The 19,992-nt window shown below is 38.8% G+C and overlaps 1 protein-coding gene across 1 annotated transcript in view; it reads left to right on the forward strand.

The window, feature by feature from the left end:
* bub1 (BUB1 mitotic checkpoint serine/threonine kinase) overlaps positions 1 to 19,992 on the forward strand; it is a 57,421-nt gene that overhangs the window by 6,697 nt on the left and 30,732 nt on the right. Inside the window, exons 4-12 of the mRNA XM_048530785.2 lie at positions 377 to 573; positions 5,569 to 5,684; positions 8,273 to 8,388; positions 8,785 to 8,879; positions 10,344 to 10,534; positions 11,748 to 11,860; positions 13,638 to 14,011; positions 15,620 to 15,675; positions 18,621 to 18,740. Coding sequence (XP_048386742.1) covers positions 377 to 573; positions 5,569 to 5,684; positions 8,273 to 8,388; positions 8,785 to 8,879; positions 10,344 to 10,534; positions 11,748 to 11,860; positions 13,638 to 14,011; positions 15,620 to 15,675; positions 18,621 to 18,740 — 1,378 coding nt within the window. The remainder of the gene's footprint in view (positions 1 to 376; positions 574 to 5,568; positions 5,685 to 8,272; positions 8,389 to 8,784; positions 8,880 to 10,343; positions 10,535 to 11,747; positions 11,861 to 13,637; positions 14,012 to 15,619; positions 15,676 to 18,620; positions 18,741 to 19,992) is intronic.

Genomic DNA, 19,992 nt, shown 5'->3' on the forward strand with positions numbered 1-19,992 from the left:
GTCCATGTGTTGCTGCATGCAGACATGGGCTTCTGCCTCTTAAGTACTTGTAAGTGGAATGCAGTGCAGTCATCAGTAAACATCCCACTCTGGCCTTGTGATGGAAGACATGTCATTGATGTAGCCAAAGATTTGTTGGGCCTAGAGCCCTAGTGTAAAGAATTCCTGCAGAAATTCAGGATGCTGTTTTGCTTTGGCTGCAACAAACATTATCAATTTTCCTGTGTGGCAGGTATGATTTCTGGCAGTGGAGAGTTTTCCCATACATTTAAATGTTTTAAATTTTATCTTCATATAATACTTGATTGTTTGAGAGCTCCTCTGAACAATTGTTAACTTAATTTTATATAACGTTGAGTTTTCTTTCTTTTTCCAGATAAGCTGCAGCACAACACCACTTGATTTTTACAACTACATGTACAGTCAAGAGGTTGGCATAAAATCAGCTGCCCTCTATCTTGCTTGGGCAAATGTGCTGGAAATGAAAGGCGACTTTCAGATAGCTGATAGCATCTTTCAGAAAGGCATTCAAAATTCTGCAGAACCAGTGGACATGCTAATACATCACTATGGGTAAGGCAGACCTGGGAGGTGGAGTTGAGAAAGATTAATCTACAGCTTTGTATTTAAAGAACTATCTCAGTTTTGTGACCTGGGTTAGAAACAAATTGTCAATTATTTCTTTTGAAGGCAAAAACAGATTGGTTTGTATTTCTTCTGAAGATCTGAAATAAAATGCATTTGGCAGAATTCACACATTTCTTACTGAATGAAAATTAGAAGAGATGCAAGTAACTTTGATGATTTGAGTTAACTTTTTAAGTGGGTTTGCTTGCTTATGATAAAGATCAGTTCATATGCTCATCATAGATAATGGGAACTGCAGATGCTGGAGATTCCAAGATAATAAAATGTGAGGCTGGATGAACACAGCAGGCCAAGCAGCATCTCAGGAGCACAAAAGCTGACGTTTCGGGCCTAGACCCTTCATCAGAGAGGGGGATGGGGGGAGGGAACTGGAATAAATAGGGAGAGAGGGGGAGGTGGACCGCCTCCCCCTCTCTCCCTATTTATTCCAGTTCCCTCCCCCCATCCCCCTCTCTGATGAAGGGTCTAGGCCCGAAACGTCAGCTTTTGTGCTCCTGAGATGCTGCTTGGCCTGCTGTGTTCATCCAGCCTCACGTTTTATTATCATATGCTCATCATAATTGTTTTGCTCTGGAATCAAATAATCTATGTTGTATATATTTGAGCACGTATAATTGAATGGATTCAAATCAATCCTGATAGGGTAGCCCTTTTTTTTTCCTCTAGAGAATATTGATATGGCGATAACACCACTTTCTAGCTTAACAGTTTCAAAATAGGAAGTATATATAAAAAAAATTTAAAAAATTAAAGTCTGTGATCCAGTTAGTTGAGTGTTGGTGTCCATGATGTAAATATGCTGAAATCTTAGCTGTTTTTCTGTTTGTGCCAGGGAAAATAGTGCTAGTGAAAGGGATATAAAAATCATATTACAAACAACAAAATACAGGAAGGTTTACCCGGACCTGAATCATGTTATCCTTGACCTAAATGTTATTGAATATAAAATAAATCTATTTGCGTTGAACTGACATCTTATCTTATAAATTGGATGGAACTTTGGTTTGATGTTCCTGAGCTCAAAATACACAAGTTACACACATATTCACCCCTGATGTCCCAAAACTGCCAGGAAAATTAAATCATAGAATGAATGTTCAGAAAAGCCACCACCAGAAGTAAACGGGCAGAACACGAGAGGAGCTGCTCATCCAAACACAGACTGGTTCTGTCTGAATATACTACCTAGGGAGCCTATCAATAACATAACGTGTGAGAGAAACAGCTTCAGGTTGGAGGAACAGCAAACAAGGTAAGAAAGAAGGAGGGGAAGGCAAGTGAGTGAGTGAAACTCCAGGGAAGTCTTTTACTGGGAAGAACCATGTGTGCCTGCTGTCTTCTGCCAATTTAGTTGTTTTGGTGCCCAAAAGATTAATGTTTTCCTTGTGCATTGTAGCTTTAAGTATTTTGGAGAGCTAGCAATTATTGAAAATATTAGTTATTCTACCTCTGCTTCTGAGGATTCAAAAACTACATAGTTCAACACAAATACAAAAAGTTGTTTTGTAATTGCATCATCTAATAAATGAATCAGTAAGAATGAAAAATTTTGTCCCATAAAACCAAAATGTAGCCCATAAGAAAATCTCAAGAGCCCTTGGGTGTACCTTTTATTTCTTCCTCTTATTGGTAAATATTACCATTTTTCTTAAAATGCTGTTCAATCTGTTTCCACTTTAAAAAGAAGAAACTAAATGAGCAAAATATATACTTTAGTACAACACTTTGTGCAAATTTTATTCAACAATTTGCATTAATATAGGTTAATGCTGCAAAAGACTTTTTAATGTGCATGAAAAATAAAACACAAGAAGCTGTTAGGAAAGCTATTAGAGGCTTCAACAAAGCAGTCATTGTTAAGAAGCATTATGTATAAATGTAACTCTTTTTAAGTGGGGGTAAATACTTGAAGAAGAAAATTCAGATTGTGGTAGCTAGCATTTAACTATGTATGGCACTGCCAAGACCAAGCAAAACAAGTATTAATTTGAATCAGGCACCAATCTCCATTGTTTGGAGTCGGAGGTCCCTAGAAATGGCACAGTGCAGAAGTCAACTATTCATCCCATCTCATCCATGTCGACTGAAAGACACCCAGATACCCTTTCTGATCTAAGCTTTCTGTAGATAGCGCACAGCCCTGCAGCCTATAGTACTTAAGGTGCAGATTCAGGTACTTTTTAAAAGAATTTAGGTCCTCTGCCTCTGCCACCAACTCAGGCAATGATTTCCAAATACCCACCATTCTCTGCGTTTTTAAAAAAAAGTTCATTCTAGCGTCCCCTCTAATCCGTCTGTCACTCATCTTGAATCTTATGACCTTTGGTTTTTGAACTCTCTGGCAAAGGAAACAGGTTCTTCCTGCCTATTATATCTCTATCCCTCACAATTTTGTATACCTCAATCATGTCATGCCTCTGTCTTCTCTGTTCCAAAGAAAGTAATACTAACCACTCCAACCTCTCCTTGTAACTACAGTTCTCCAGCCTTGGCAACATTCTAGTAAATCTTCTCTGCACTCTCTCAAGAACAATCACATCCTTTCTGCAAGGTGGTGACCAGAACTGCATGCAATACTCCAGTTATAGCCTCACCAGTGTCTTCTACACGTTCCTCATATTATCCCTACTTTTGTATTCTGTACCTCTGTCAATGAAGATGAGTATTCCATATGCCTTCTTTACAACCTTATCTCCTTGTACTGCTATCTTTAGGAACCTGTGCACGTGCATGCCATGATCTCTCACTTCATCTACCCTTCTCTATACTCCTGTTTATTGTTTGACCTTCCTAAATGTGTTACCTCATAATACTAGCACACCAGTCATACTAGCACGAGGAATGTGCTTATTGGAGATCAGTCCTCTCAGCATCAGGATGCCACTGCAGTAGTTTCTCGGGTAGCTGTTTTGTAATCGACCTGTCCAAGAATGTTATTCCACACCCCTGGAGCAAGTGGGATTTGAACCCAAGTCTTCTAGTGCAGAGATCGAGCCCCATTCTTCAGGATAGTATCTTCAGCTACTTCATCAATGACCGATGAGGATGTTCTCTGATTGCTCCAAGTTAAGCATCATTCACAACACTTCAGAAACTGAAGTAGTCTCTGCCCAAATATAGCAGGACCTGATTAGGTTTGGGGTCAAATGGCAAGTAAGAGTCATGTCACACAAGTGCCACGCAATGACCATCTCCAACAAGGGAAAATCTAACTATTACTCCTTAACATTCAATGGTGTTTCCATAGCTGAGTTACCCACCATCAACATCTTCAAGGAACAGTGGTTGAATTTCTGGTCAACATGTCATATAAATACTGCGGCTTTTAACAGCAGGTTAGAGACTAGAAATTCTGCAGCGAGTAACTCAGGACCTATCTCCCTAATATCTATTTACCTTTTTTAAAGCACGAGTCAGCAGTGTGGTGGAATGCCACTTGCCTGAATGCGTGCAGCTCCAACAATACTCAAGAAGCTTGACACTATCCATGACAAAGCGATTTGTTTCATTGGCAGCCCCATCCACTGCGTTCAACTTTCACTCCTTTTGTAACCAGCACACTGACAGCTGTGTGTGCTATCTAGAAGGTCCACTGCAGTGATGCACAAGGATCCTCTATCATCACCTTTCAAATCTACATTCTCCACCCACAAAGACAAGGGCAGCAGATGGATGGGAGTGCCCCCTCCTGCAGATTTCTCTCCAAGCCCCACACTGTCATGACTTGAACTTGGATCACTTGCTGTTCCTTTACTTTTGCTGGATCACAATCCTGAAACTCCCTTCTTAACAATACAATGGACGTCCCAACACCCCAAGAACTATAGTCGTTCGAGGAAAGCAGCTCATCACCACAGAGTGGGCATTTAGGGTTGGGCAGTAAATGTTGGCCTGGCCAGTGACACTTGCACTCCATAAATGAATAATGTAAAAATGTTACGATCAAAACATTGCAGGAAAAGATATCTTCACTGTTTATGTAATGTTTTGAATGTCTGTTTGTGTATGTAAGGTTCAATGTTTCACTATTTTTAAAATAAAACTTCCTGATACAGGCAGTTTGGAGGAACAGCGGGATCTTGGTGTTCAAGTGCATAGCTCCCTCAAAGTTGCCACTCAAGTGGATAAGGTTGTTAAGAAAGCATATGGTGTTTTGGTTTTCCTTAACGGGGGATTGAGTTTAAGAGGTTTTGCTGCAGCTGTACAAAACCCTGGTGAGACCACACTTGGAATATTGTGTCCAGTTCGAGTCGCCCTATTATAGGAAAGATGTGGAGGTTTTGGAGAGGGTGCAAAGGAGGTTTACCAGGATGCTGCCTGGACTGGAGGGCTTGTCTTACGAGGAGAGGTTGACTGAGCTCAGACTTTTCTCTCTGCAGAGAAGGAGGAAGAGAGGTGACCTGATCGAGGTGTACAAGGTAATGAGAGGCATGGATAGAGTCGATAGCCAGAGACTTTTCCCCAGGGCAGGATTGACTGCCACGAGGGGTCATAGTTTTAAGGTGTTCGGAGGAAGGTATAGAGGAGACGTCAGAGGGAGGTTCTTCACCCAGAGAGTTATGAGCGCATGGAATACTTTGCCAGTGGTAGTCGTGGAAGCGGAGTCATTAGTGACATTTAAGCGACTGCTGGACATGCACATGGACAGCAGTGAATTGAGGGGCATGTAGGTTAGGTTATTTTATTTTTGGATTAGGATTATTCCACGGCACAACATCGTGGGCTGAAGGGCCTGTACTGTGCTGTACTGTTCTATGATACACCAGATACTACAAAGATAATCTTAGGTACATTTGCTGCATAAATAATGATTTGTTGCTGATATATCACTATTAACATTTTTAAAATCTTATTTGATATATATTTTGCTTTGTTTTATTGTGAGTAAGAGACAATTGATCTGTACTATATTTTTAATAGGTGTTTTAGGGATCGAGCATCTCAGAATCTTCTTCCAGTTAGAGCAGAAAACCCCGTAAGATCTAAACCTGACCATGTAGGGAATCAACACAGTATGCTTTTTGGATCTCAAAAAGGTGAGTTTCAATCTTTTAAAATAAAATATTAGTCTTGTTTTCTGCTGTGGTAAATAAATGTTAATGCTAGAATTATTTTGTAAAGTCACTGATTTGGTCTCAGTTGGCATACTGTATTTAATTCTGAACACTATGGAAGGATGTTAGTGTGAGAGACAATGGCCTAGTGGTAATGTCACTGGTCTAGTAACCCATGTCTGAGACTATTTTCTGGTGGGGACATTGTTTCAAATCCCATCTTGGTTCCAAATGGTGGAATTTAACTTCAAAAAATTAAACCTAGAATATAAAGCTTGTCACATTGGTGACCAAGACAAATACTTCACCTGAAAGGAGTTTCTGGGGTCTGGATATTAAATAGAGAGCAGGCAAAAGAACAGGTCTTGCAGTTTGTGTTTACACTGAAAGGTGCTTTGACAAGGTGGCTGCCGTAAAGAAGTGGACCAAGATAGCAAACTTCGCAAATGGAATATAATGTAGGAAAATGTGAGGTTATTCATTTTGGTAGGAAGAATAAAAGAGCAGAATATGATTTAAATGGAGAAAGACTGCAGGAAGCTGTAGCACAGAGATTTCAGCATCCTAAGAGATGCATCACAAAGAGCTAGCATTCAAGTTCAGCAGATAGTAAAGGCGGCAAATGGAATGTTGGCCTTAATTTCAAAGGGAATGGAATACATCAATTAGGAGGGCTTCTGGTAGATGGTGGTGGAGTGGGGCTACTGAGTCCAGGATCATCCGCTCTATCTGCTTTTCTTTTCTTGTGCATATTTTCTTTATTTCTCTCTCCTCTTTTTTTTCTTCTATTTCATTTTACTTACCTCTTGGTGAATAGCTTGGTCATAGTGACAGCAGAGACGAGTGGGCTGAACAACGCGGACTCGTGGCAGCAGTGTTGGAGGCAGGTTTGGGCTCCTGGTTGCTTCTACATCATCGAGATGACTGTAGTGCCGATTCATATCTGCTGCTGCAGAGGCGAGTTTGGGTTCCCAGTGGCATTTGCGTCCAGCGCAGATTCATGGAGGCAGGTTTGGCCCAGTACAAGACCTGGCAGCATCAGCAACAGTTGCATCAGTGAGATGGGCCTGAAGTAGATTCATGGTGGCGGCAGAGTCGATTTTAGGCTGGTGTGGTATGCAAACAGCATCGGTGGCGCCTGCATTAGTGAGGCTCAATGAGGACTCTGGGGGGGGGGGGGGGGGGCAGCAAGGTGCTGGGTGAGATATGGTGAGATGATCCCAAAGATTGGTGACTCACGTTCCAGTGGTGGCAGCGCAGCAAAAGGGACTTGAGCCTGGCCATCATGATGGAGTACTGAACAAGAAGGACTGTAAAGTTGGACACCTTCTTCATTACTTCCTTTTTCTGCCTCTATATTCTGTGTTTTGGTTTATTTTCCTGTGTTTTCAGATGTTGCTGGAGAATGGCGACATTGTACAAAACTTTTCACTGTATTTCGTAATATGATGAACGTGATAATTAAATTTAGGGTTTGCTTAAACTATACAAGGCACTATTCATACCACAAAAGAAATACTGTGAACAATTCTGGTTCCTTTGTGTAAAGAAAGATATACTGGCATTGAAGGCAGCACAGAGAAGGTTTAACTAAGTTGATCACAGGTAGGGAAGGATTTTCTTACGAGGAGAGGTTGCGTAAGTTGGGCTTGTACTTATTGGCGTTCAAGAAACATTACTGAAGCATGTAAGACTCCTAAGAGGTTTGGGAGGAGAGATGATTTGCCCATATGTAAAGTCTAAGTCCAGAGGACATAATTTCGATAAGAAGACACCATTGAAGACCGAGATGAGGAGGATACCTTTTCTTTCAGAAGGCGTTAAATCTGTGGAATTCTTTATTGCAGAGGGCTATCAAGTCTGAGTTCATTATGCATATTTAAGGGTGAAATGGACAGATTTCAGAGCTGCAGAAAGTAGGATTTTAAGTGTTGAGTGAAGTATTCCAGCTTTGTGTGGGTATGATGGAAATGTAATAGCTTTGACCTCTCTGGTCTGTGTATTGTGTTTCGGGTGATGGCTTTTTGCATCTAGAAATGTGGGTAATTATTTTTTTTTAAAATTTGGTAATTTATGCATGCTGCCTTGTGCCAATGTGCACAAAATATTGTGATATGTAGGAAATTAAGGCCTTCCTCGTATGTTGTGGCTACAAGTTTAGTGGGGAGTTGGTAATTATTGAAGATATTGATGAATTATGCTGAGTCTGCTTCTGAGAGTCCAAGCATCCTGGCTGTCAACAGAAATATAGAAGGGTTTTTACTTGATGGCATCATGCAAAAATGAAAAAGCAACCTCCCCAAACACAAAAAAAGTAGCCACGAATCAAAAACAAGTTGTGTTATTGGGAATAGGCAGCAGACTGAAGTCCACAAAATCCAGTCAGCTATGATTTTATAAAGGGGCAGAACAGGATTATGGGGCTGAAAAGCTTACTCCAATCAGATTTCATATGTTGAGATTCTAAATTTTCTTCTTAGCTTAGGAGGAATTGTACCAATATGGCTGAGTATTTGTAACTGTAAAAAATCTGCACATTAGCACTTAAATTAAGTTTTCTATGTGTTTAGGCCTTCTACATGAACCTTCGGAAAATCTCCAATCAGTCAGTCGAGATTTGTCTGCTTTGAATAAGATGGGTTTGAATGCTGCACCCATGGGTTCAGAGACAGTTCCCAGATCTCAGGTAACCATTTTTAATTATGTAAAACTGTAAAATTTAAGATGACAATGTAATATGAGCTTGTCTGTAGAAAGTTGACAGCAAATAGATTTCTATGATAAACGTCTGCATTGCTTTGTCTTCTGAAAATGGTGGAATATTTTTAGTTCTGTCCTTTCACTGGAGTTGTGCTTGGATATGATGCCGCCTTAGTCAATCAGTTTACTTGTCAAGACTTGCGCAATTTTAAGAGGTGATTACTTGGATAAGATACTATTGGTTTCCAAGCAAAGAGATAATGCTTTATGAAGAGAAGGAGGTGATAAAATTTGTCAGCAATGTATTTTTTCTAGTGCATGCAACTTCAAATCAAAATTTCAGACTGGCTGTTGAAATTTGTACTTGTAAACTTTTTTGTAGGGTTTACATCCACAGCTACTACAAGACAACAAAGAGAAAAGCTCTGACAGTAAACAACCAATGTTTGCTCCTTGTGGTACAGAGTCTGATAATTTGTAAGTAATTGTATTTGAACAGGTGCATAATGGTTTTAAATTCTTCTATCAAATCTCACTTCTGCTTTCTTTTTCCCCTTGGAAAACAGGCCAAATTCTTCAATCTTTGTGCATAGGGGCATTTTTGTGAACTCTCATCAGATCTCCTCATATCTTCTTAAAATGTGCTGTCCAGAATTTGATGCGAATCTCCAGTTGAGGCCAAAGTAACATTGTCTACACAAGTTGTACCCACCATGACAGACTGAACCATATAAATCAGAATGAGACAGAACAACAGCACTTCTATGGAAGCTGTGCAGCACTGATAGTGTCACCTAGAAGGGACATGAAATGTTTGCACAAAATCCTGTCAACTTGGCAAACCAGTCAACAACCCAGCTTGCTTGCTTTTATACTCTGTGCCCCTATTGATAAAGCTTAGTATGCTATATATATTAGTATCTGTTGTCTCAACTTGTATGCCTCCTTCAAAGATTTATGTACTCATACACCCAGTTTCCTCTGCTTTTACTCTACTTTTAAAATTATATACTTTATATTGTATTATCTCCTTACATTCTTGCGACAAAATGAAGCACTTCACATTTCTCTGCATCAAATTTTAACTGACACTTGTCTGCTTATTCACCAGACTGTAGATATGTCATTTTGAAGTTCGACAGTATTCTCTGCACAGTTCACAATATGTTCATGTTTTGTCATTTGCAAATGTTGAAATTTGTCCTGTGTGCACAGTCTAGATCATTAACATATACCCTTGCAACATTATGGAGGTTCCTACACTATATAACCTATAGTGGTTCAGAAAGGACCTCACCACCATCTTCTTGAGAGCAGTCAAGAATGGGCGATTAATGCTGGCCCAGCTAGTGGCACTTACAACTGTTAATTTTTTTTATAAACCTTCCGCTAGTCTGAAAACAACTGCTAACCACTTTTCTATGGTTCCTGTACTCAGCTAATTAATTGGAAAACTCAAACTAAAGCATAAAATCTGGGAAATCCTCATCAGGTTGTAGCAATTAGTCTTTGATCTGAAATGTTAATTCTGCTTCTCAATCCATAGAAGCACCCTTTCCTCCTGAGAATTTCCAATATTTTTGTTTTTTCTTAAAGCTAGGCTTGGATGAGTGTCAACTTACTCAGATCAATATGAGAAAAATGTGGAGTAATCAGATCAGCTATGGGCTTATCTGCTTTGCTATTCAATTCGAGGGGCTGAATGACTTACTGCTGCTCCAAATTTGTTTTTTTCAAATTCTACAGAATAAATTGTAATGATCTATATTAGTTCTTATTTTGGAGTACCAACACATTACAGGTTTTTAAACTAACTATTTTGTATCTAACATGACATCTTCCATTTAGATCTTTGTGCAACAGTGAATAATTTTCATTTGGTTATGTAACATGATCTCATTAACTATCTCACAAGTTTTCTCATTTCTATTAACCATTTAGAATTTCAAATGCACCTAAGATTGTGAATCAAAATGGCAATCAAGGTAAAAGCCAGGGAGCAGTTGAAGTTCAGCAAGTCATCATGTACCATAAAGATGTTCTCTTTTCTGGAGATAAAGAGATGTGTTTTGAAGAAATTCGAGCTAAGGATTACTTTATGCGAAACCAACTAAAAGAAAAGGAGGAATGGAGTATGTGTTTTACTTATAACTTGTAGCCATTCACGAATTGCGCTGCTTACCGGCTGAGATGCTTTCAGTTTTGCTGCTTTCTTTGGTGGTCAGGGTTGCCAGCCTTTTATTTGTTGCTCATTGCTGTTGCAACATTGTTTGTCAAAGGCATGACTGAAGTCAGTACTTTATGAAACAAAAATTTTGAAACAATGCCTTCCAAGTATTCCATTTTTAAAAATTGTAGGGTTCTACGGATATTTAAGCCAAAGGACTTAAACTTATATTGTGATTTTTGCACAACCACCAAAGATCCCTAAGTGCTTGACAAGGAATGAGACAATTTTGAATAATTTGTTGTAATGTAGGAAATAGTTTACTTGCCAAACATCCACGAACCTGATAAAACTTAACTGTGGTGTTGACTGAGCGACAAATATCGACCATGAGAGCCTGGATAACTCCCCAGCTCATCTTCAAGTTAATGCCACAGGTTTGTTTGCATTCAACTTAAGGGCAAGGCCTCCGATTTAACACAATCCAAAGTATGGCACCTCTGACAGTCTCTTACCTGAAAACTTTCAGGACTCTTCAAAAATGGGAACTTAGTCTATTTCATGTGGAAGTTGTTTTAAAGGAACAGCAGTTACCTATTTTGCAAGTTATTTTTATTTTGGTTGAGCTATTACAACTTCATTACCCTGATTTTGCTTCATATCTTTTCACGTACTTGCCTAACAAAAATGATTTGTTCTTCATCTGTAAATACATTTTTCATTTTTTCAATATGCCACGGTCTTTCAGGGAGACACTTTTGAGTTGCTTTATGCTTCCTGATTTCCCTCTTAAAATGGCTTATTTTGAATTCTCCAAATGCTTCAATCCTGGGGCAACTGCTTTTATATGAATAAGGTGTTTTTGCAGATTTTTGGGAGACTCTGGCCATTTTCCTGGCTTTGTATCTAAAATGTCTTAGCTTTACTTTTCTGAAGATAAAGTTTAAATGACACCTCTCAGCAACCTGTTGCAACTGATTAAACTCATAATGATAAAGTTCCTTTGCCCTATTAATGGTCTTCGTTTTCTGAGAGTGAAATAATCTGCCACCCAGCATTCTATTATAAAAAATGCTGATCGCATGTAATCAGCTGCCCTAATTTTTAAATACAAAATATAGTTGTCTGTTTAAAAATTCAAGTGGTAATTGTTATTTTTTTTTCAAAAAAAAATTAAGAGAAGATTTGTACAGCCTCCAAATCTGATGAGATCAGATCACTGGAGCAAAAACTGGAACAACTAAAAGTGCAACTGAAGTTAACTCAGGAACGGGAGCAAGAAATACTGCAGGTGAGATCTGTGCCTTTAGAAAAGATATCTATCTGAGATTTTGTAAAGCTTTTAATGCATTTATAAAAATACAATTCATAATTACATTTTGAAATTCTTGGGTACAAGATAATCCTCCGAGTGCTCCGGTTTTCTCCCATAGTCCAAAGGTGTGCAGGAGTAGGTGGATTGGCCGTGCTAAATTGCCCATAGTGTTCAGGGAGGTGTCGATTAGGTGGGTTATAGGGGGATGGGTCTAAGTGGGATGCTCTGAGGTTCGGTGTGGACTTGTTGAGCCGAAGGGCCTGTTTCCACAGTGCAGGGATTCTATTTCTAAAAAATAATATTTAAATAAAGCTAAATGTACACAATTTTTAGTGAAATTTGATCAGTATTACCTAGCAACCTAGATTTATTTTGTTCCTCATCCTGAAAATTTAACACTAGATATTCTCATAACCAAAAGAATGTTTACCACTGTTTCAGCTGTGCAGTGTGTTGCTTCTACATTAGCAGACACTTCATTAGTTTTCCATATCTTTTATAAAAATGCAACTTGATTTCTTTTAGTGTTTTTGGAATAAATACCTGCTTATTGCTTTTTTTAAAATCATATCAGTGAAAGAACACAACCCATTGCGTGCAATGCCATGAAACCAGCTGTAGCATGCAGAAAACCCTTTGGTTAAACAACACGTATGTCCTTTTAAATTACTAAAGCTGACCTTGCCCTATATTTTATACAGTTAAACCGTGAAGGAATATACTATTGAAATATGTGTATTATATATACTGCTGACGCATAAGGTTATTTTAATGGTAGGATTAGCTTCCATAATTTATGGAGCATGGTCATGGCTACATACACTTTTATTGCACTACATTCCCTCAAGAGTGCTTGCAGTCTTCAACACCTCTGTTTCACCTTGCACTCTCATTGCAACTTTTCTGCAATGCTGGACATTTTATTTCTCTGTTGTCTAAGATAATGTAACTGAAAAAGCTGTGCCTAGGTACTTTTTGGATCTAAGTTGGCACTGTAATTGACAATGTATAAACTTCTGGATATACTCAGAGAATGTGAGATAGTAAAGCCTATTCTTTTCCATGCTATTCTATTCTAACCTAATCTTAACTGACTTTCCAGTTACCTAGTATACTTTGCAAGCTTTTCAAAAGAAAATACACAATGACTAATACTCCTGGTTGCTTTATACTGTGAACAGAAAGTTACCATAATCCTACAGGATTGTAGGCTGCTTTTTCATTAGCTTGAAGGTCATGATGCCAACAGCAAAAGGCGAGTTTGAGAAGGTGCGCCTTCATGGTGACCTCAGCCATTATGGGAATTGAACATTGTTGTCACTCTGCATTGCAAACCAACCATCCAACTTAAACAAAACTCCATTTTTTAACTGTAGTATCACTGTTGGAGCAGAGCAAAATTTTAATGTGGATGTGCATATTATATGCTAAAAACATTCACAATGGCTATTCTAACTACTACATTTATAATCACACTGATATTTAAAGTATGTAGCCATTCGGAAGTTGCACCTCAAAATGGTTGTGGTTATTCATCTACTTCAGTACCTCTATCCCCTCATTCCTTTACAAATTTGGTAATTTGAAAGTTCTTAGACTCTATTTAAAACATATTCAACAACTAATCTTTCACAGCCTCTGGAGTAGAAAATTCTAAAGTTTTGTAACCCTCCTAGTTTTAAAAAAAGACTCATCATGTTGATTCAGAGTGCCTTTAATGTGCTTTCTAAATGTTTAAAATTATGTTATGCAGATGTCAACCCAAAATGCCTTGCAGATGATTACTGCACCATCACATCAACCAATCAAGTCTGTTGCGGAATCTTCAGCTCCTGCTTTGCAAATGAAAATGGACAAAAGGGAAGAAAAGGAACAAAATTCATCTTTAGATGTTTGTGCTGGAAATGTCACAAATACAAGTTTTGCTGCAGCTCATCTGCAACAACCCCAATATGAGATGTCATCGTTGTTGCCAACGGTAAATCGTAAATTGAAATCTCCTGGCTTTCAATCCGGATTTAGAATTTATGAAGAGGCAGAAAAAGAGTTCAGTGATACGTGGGCACAAGTGGAGCCACTATCCAGATCCATAGTTACAGGTTTAAATGAGAGCAACAATAGGGAACAGTAAGTATTTTTGCTACCTTTTTTAATCTTAAAATGCCAGTATTGAGTGTCCCAAAAACAAATTTGGCAATGATAAACTCTGTTTACTTAAAACCTTTTTAGAAACTCAGTTTGAATGTTCCTTTCTGGTTTGATTTTGATTTTTTCTGGTGCTTTGCAAATACTTCAGTGCTCGTATCTTCAGTGTCTTAATTGACACATTACCTCTTGGCTATCTGTACAGTAGCTTAATGACTGTCATTTGTGATTTAAGTAACACAATGCAAAATGATTAATTGTGGGCTGACAACAGAAAAAATTAAGAAAATTGTTAGAATTTTCATAAAAACAACTTTATTGCCCTCCCACCTCCCCATTCTGTTCTACTGTGTATGGGACTAGAGTCACTCAGTTTTGATCATTTGGTGTCTGTGGTGGAATAAATAAATAGTTGCATATCATTGTCTTCCATATTTTGGCAACAAATAAACAAAAACCCTGCAAGATGTTTACATATTCTAGCACTTTCTTCTTCCTGTTCCTTGTTTCCTGAAGATAGCATGCTTTATCTGAAATATACCTCCATAGTCAAGCAAACCTTGCTGTAACTTATCAAGTCCAATATTCCAGTGTTTCTTAAATAATCAGGGTGTAATATTGGTTTTAATTCTAAGCATTGTTTGATGGATGGATTCTATTTCGAACCAAAATGACATCTGGTATGTACATGCACAATTCAGCTGTGGATTGTGCTAGATGTCATTGTTCGGCCAATTCCATTGGAAGTATGCAGGGCAGACAAATTGTGACAAAGTAGTCGATTTTAGATTGTACTGCCATTTTGGAGCTCACTGCTTTAGTCAATAAACTCATTTAACCTAATGTGGCTGAATGTGCTTTACACAGCGGTAAGGACCCACACTCCCCCGGGGTTGCATTGCCCTATGGTTATAAATCTTTTACATATCGGACTTCCTCTAATCTCAATCCCTGGCTAATAGCTATGTCTTTCGGCTTGCTATCCGTTATTGCAAATGGACTATTTATAGGGAGCTAACTGTATTTTCTCTTGCCTACAACAGGAAGAATCAGTAACAGATTTGCTAGGATTTCCAGTTCTGAGGAAGGGTCACGAGGCCCAAAACATTAACTTTGATTTTTTTTCTTCACATATACTACCAGACCTGTTTGAGCTTTTCCAGCAACTTCTGTTTTTGTGCAGATTTGCTAGGGTTGCAGACTTCCTCGTTGTACTGGGCTGTCGCACACACCACATGGCAGATTTCATTTCCTAAAGATCATGATGAACATGGTACTTTAACCATCACCATGACTAGCCCTAAGATTTTATTCCATGTTTATTTAATTAACTGAATTTAAATTCCCAGGTGTCTTGGTGGAATTTTGTTTCCTAATAATTTATCCAGGTCTCTGGGTTTCTAAGGCAGTAACTTAAAGCCTGTGTAAAATTGTAATTGCCTGCAATGTCTATGAATTCAAAAGAAAAATATTGCTTGAGTTTTGACAAAATAAATGGAAGAATATGAACTGTGGTGCCTCAGACTAACAGTTTTAAATAAAACATAATGACTGTGCAGTTGTATAAGGTAATAAATTTTAATCTTTTAGGTTTATGAATAGAAGTGGTAACAGTTCTAGGACCCCGCTCTCGAAACCAAAAGATGGTAATGTATATTGAATTTGGAAAACATTTACTTAAGCTGTTGTCACATTTGCAAAATAACATTCATGAAAACTATCATGAAACAAGAATGAAGTTAGTATTTAAAGTGTGTGTGTGTGTGTGTTTGTGTGTATACGCACGCACTCATGTATTTTCATAACATAGTTGTGAGAATCATACAGGAGGTCTACTTTTTAGTTTACAGTTTTGATTCATTTGGCCTTAATTCCAAATGATACTGCACTAGCTAGTTTAATCCCAGTTTTCTTTCAGAACAGTTTAAAGCTGCTAGATAGCCTAGGTGCTTGATTACCATTTGATGGCCCGTGGAAGCAAGGGCATTCAGCAGCTGAGGTTGTCTCATGATGCTGGAGAACTATGTGCCCTTTAACCTTTTTAGCATCATTCAGTGTGCAATTAGATATCTTTCCCAATGAGCTTGCATATTGAAAAATACCAATAGCAGTAATGTTTGCTCCAGTCAACAATATTCCTAAAGTCAAAAAGTGAAACTCTAAAATAAAGCCACTGAACACTGGAAATACACAGCAAATTAATGAATATTTGTGTCAAAATATTTCCATTTCAACCCCTTCAAACCCTTCTTCAGTGAAATGACTTCTCCTTCTTTTAAACTTTAGGGGGTTTTGGCCTAATTTACTCAATTTCTCAGCGTAGGACATTTCCTCCCACCTGAGGAATCCGTCTAGTGAATCTCCGTTATTCCCTCCGAATTTAGTTTGTTTTTGGGTGAGAAGACCAAAACTACACCAGACTCACCAAGGCCTTTATGTAAATTGTAGTAAAATTTTATCCTATACGTCAACTTCTTTCTAATATCATGTCATTTACCTCTCTAATTACTTGCACATTAACTTTGTGATTTGTGTGCAAGGACATTAAGTCCCAAATGAATTTTCCAGTTTCTCACCATTTAAGAATATTTTGGTTTTCTATTTCTTTTTCTATCAAATTAGACAACTTTCCATTTCTTTGTGTCATATTCCAGTATAATTTTTTTCCCTTTACTTTATTCATTCACTGATTGTTACTGACCAGGCCAGCATTTATTGCTGAGAGGGTAGTTAAGAGTTAGGGGGGCATGGTGGCTCAGTGGTTAGCACTGCAGCATCACATCGCCAGGGACCTGGGTTCAATTCCAGCCTCAGACGACAGTGTATGCGGAGCTTGCACATTCTCCCTGTGTCTGCGTGGGTTTCCTCCGGGTGCTTCGTTTTCCTCCCACAGTCCAAAGATGTGCAAGCTAGGTGGATTGGTCATGCTAAATTGCCCGTAGTGTTCAGGGGTGTGTGGGTTAGAGGGGGGTGGGTCTGGTTGGGATGCTGCAAGGGGCGGTGTGGACTTGTTGAGTCGAAGGCCCTGTTTCCACACTGTAGAGAATCTTAAAAAAAACGTATTGCTGTGAGTCTGAAGTCGTGGGTAGGCATGCAGGATGGCAGTTTGCTTCCCTAAAGGACATTAGTGAACCAGATGGGTTTCTCCGCCAATCAACAATGGTTTCATGGTCAATATTAGATTCTTAAATCTAGATTTTTATTGAATCTGAATTCCACAAGCAGACTCTGCAGGATTCGAACCCAGGTCCTCAGAACAGTACCTGGGTCTCTGGATTAACCGTCTCATGTTATCACCGCTAGGCCTTCACTCCCTTGCATTTTCTCCTAGTTTCTCCACCTAGTTTTGTATATTAAGGAGACTTGAACTATCATTACCATTTATTTAGATTGTACATAACTAAGACATAAGCTGTGATCCTTGTGATGCCACAAAGGCTGACATGACCCATTTATTCCTACTCTCTGGTTACTGTTCATTTACCAAATCCTAAACAGTTTGTCATTTATAATTTTGTGTAATAACCTGTTTTGTGGCAATTTTAAATGTCTTTTGAAAAACCCACTGAAAATGATATTCATTCTTATACTAAGTTTGAAACAGGTGGATAAATAACTCTCCACACTCAATCGGGCCAAACAAGTCGGTTATCAACCTGCCAATCCTTCTGACATGCACCAACAACAAGCTGCAACTCTGGGACAGATTCCTCGTCAGCTCTGCGATGGAAAGAAATTTGCAGCCTATGCCATCACTGTCCATGGCTCCAAACTAAAACTTGTACAGTAAAGTTCACATTGCCTCAGGAACTCTGACACCGTGCCCTCCCCCCCCCCCCCCCCCCCCCCCCACTCCAAAAAAAGTAATCTATAACACCATAGATCCAGGGTTGCAACATGCACATGAATTTGTGATTAAACCTAGACATGCCACACTCAGTCCTTGTTCTGGCTTTACATGAACATACATAAGTTGCAATTTGCTCTCTAGTACTTGAGGTTGTACCAGTGCATTGGTTAAAATGACATACCTCCAATTTTTCTACAATTTAGATGGAGTGACAGAAACAGCTGTCCAGTAAGTATTTCTTTCATAGCTTTAACTCTTGTGAACTTGGAAGTCTTCAGCTACTATTCCTGCATTTATCACACAGTCAATGGACTGTCTGCCATCACCATAAAAGCCATTACTAAACCACTGTTTAGGCACCACGGCAGTGGTGGAAAGTTCCTGCAGCGAGTAAGCAGCCAGCAGCAACAAAGTTGTTTGTAGGCAGTTTGTATATAGACTTGGCATATTTATCTGAGCCTCACATTTCTTGACTTTGCTTTGTCAATCGTTAATTTTGGTCATGGAAGGTAGCGATTATTTCTGTGGTCAGTGTGTCACTTCTTGGCTCCATGTAACTTAGTATTCTTCTTAAGCACACTTGTCTGCTGTGCAAGTATTTATTGATATCAATAAAAGACAAAGGCTCTGAGAATGGCATTTTTGTTCTTGAACTTTCTTTTCTGCCACCTTAGTAATCATAAGTTAGGGAATGAAATCTTTAAATATTAAATTATTGGCTTTAATATTCAATTCTGACAGGAAATGTTTCTGGATCAATTGCGAATAGATCCCACACGCCAAACTCTTCTTTTGGCTTGGTTCAAGCTACTCCATCCAAAGTGCTACCTTCACCAACTGTTTATACCAAAGAAGCATTAGGTGAGAAATTTATTTCATTTAACATTGCTTTGTGAAAATTGTGAAATGTTGAATTGCAAACCTCTAATTTTAAAAAAAAGGTGCATTGTAGGACAACTATGAGCCAAAGGCAAAACGGAATTGTGTTTAGCAATACTTCTTCACTCCTCCATCAACATTTCTGGAATGTCCTGCCCCAACAGCAGGATAGACCTGCTAAAGTGGCAGAATAGACAGAAGGAGACTTGGCAGTCTTGAAATTGATTTTGACCTAGACTCTGTAATGATTTCCGTCAAAAAGCAAACATGGACAAGAAAATTTCCTGCTAGCTATCACTCCCTATCATCCCTCAACTGAAGAATCAATGCTACTTAATGTTGCACAGTACTTGGAAAAACACTGTTGGCAGTAAGGGCGTTGCAAATGGCTTGGTAGGGCTAGCACTTACCCAACTATTCAATTGGGAAAGGATCTGGCTGTGAGATTGAACTTGTGGCGGGCGGTGTAAAAGCTAACATGGAAGAAAAACATACAGCTACAATCTTACCAACCTACCAGTTGCTGAAGCATCGATCCATTATGGTGTTACTTGAATTAACCACTGATTCTGGAAACAGTCTCTCATACATGCAGAGTACATTGTCCATTGTTTGGCAAAGCTTCTACGTAGCATTTAGAAGTTCAAAACTCACTTAATCTGAGATGCTGTGAGCCACCATCAACAATTTAATTGTGTTTCATGATTATCTCTGGATATGTGACCCATTGTATCTCTTACACTATCAGAAACAAGTTCAGTAGGTACATGGGAACACCACCACCTGCAATTTTCCCTCCAAGCAACTCACCATCACTTGGAAATATATTACTGTTCTTTTTTTTTCTGTGCCACTGGGTCAAAATCCTGGACTATCCTGCCTAATGGCATTGTGGATCTATCTTCACGTGAACCGTGGTGGTTCAAGAAGGTAGCTCACGAACACTTTCTCAAAGCAGCTATAGTTGGGCAATAAATGCTGGCTCAGGCAATTTGCCTAAATCCATGTGATATCAAAATAATGGCTGAGTACACCGCATACAGCAAAAGTTATTGGTTCTGTCAATATTCCAGGGTTGGCAATGAAAATTTGTATTTCAGGCAAAAGTTTTATGTCTCTAGCTAAACTGTTTTGGTACAGCTGAAACATTTGGCATGTACAGTCAAGATGAAAATTAGTGGGAAAATCTTTCTTTTAAAAAGCAGGACAATCCAAACACTTACCAACCCATCAG

The sequence above is a fragment of the Stegostoma tigrinum genome, chromosome 4, assembly GCF_030684315.1.
Source record: "Stegostoma tigrinum isolate sSteTig4 chromosome 4, sSteTig4.hap1, whole genome shotgun sequence".
In the NCBI taxonomy this organism is placed as follows: Eukaryota; Metazoa; Chordata; class Chondrichthyes; order Orectolobiformes; family Stegostomatidae; genus Stegostoma; species Stegostoma tigrinum.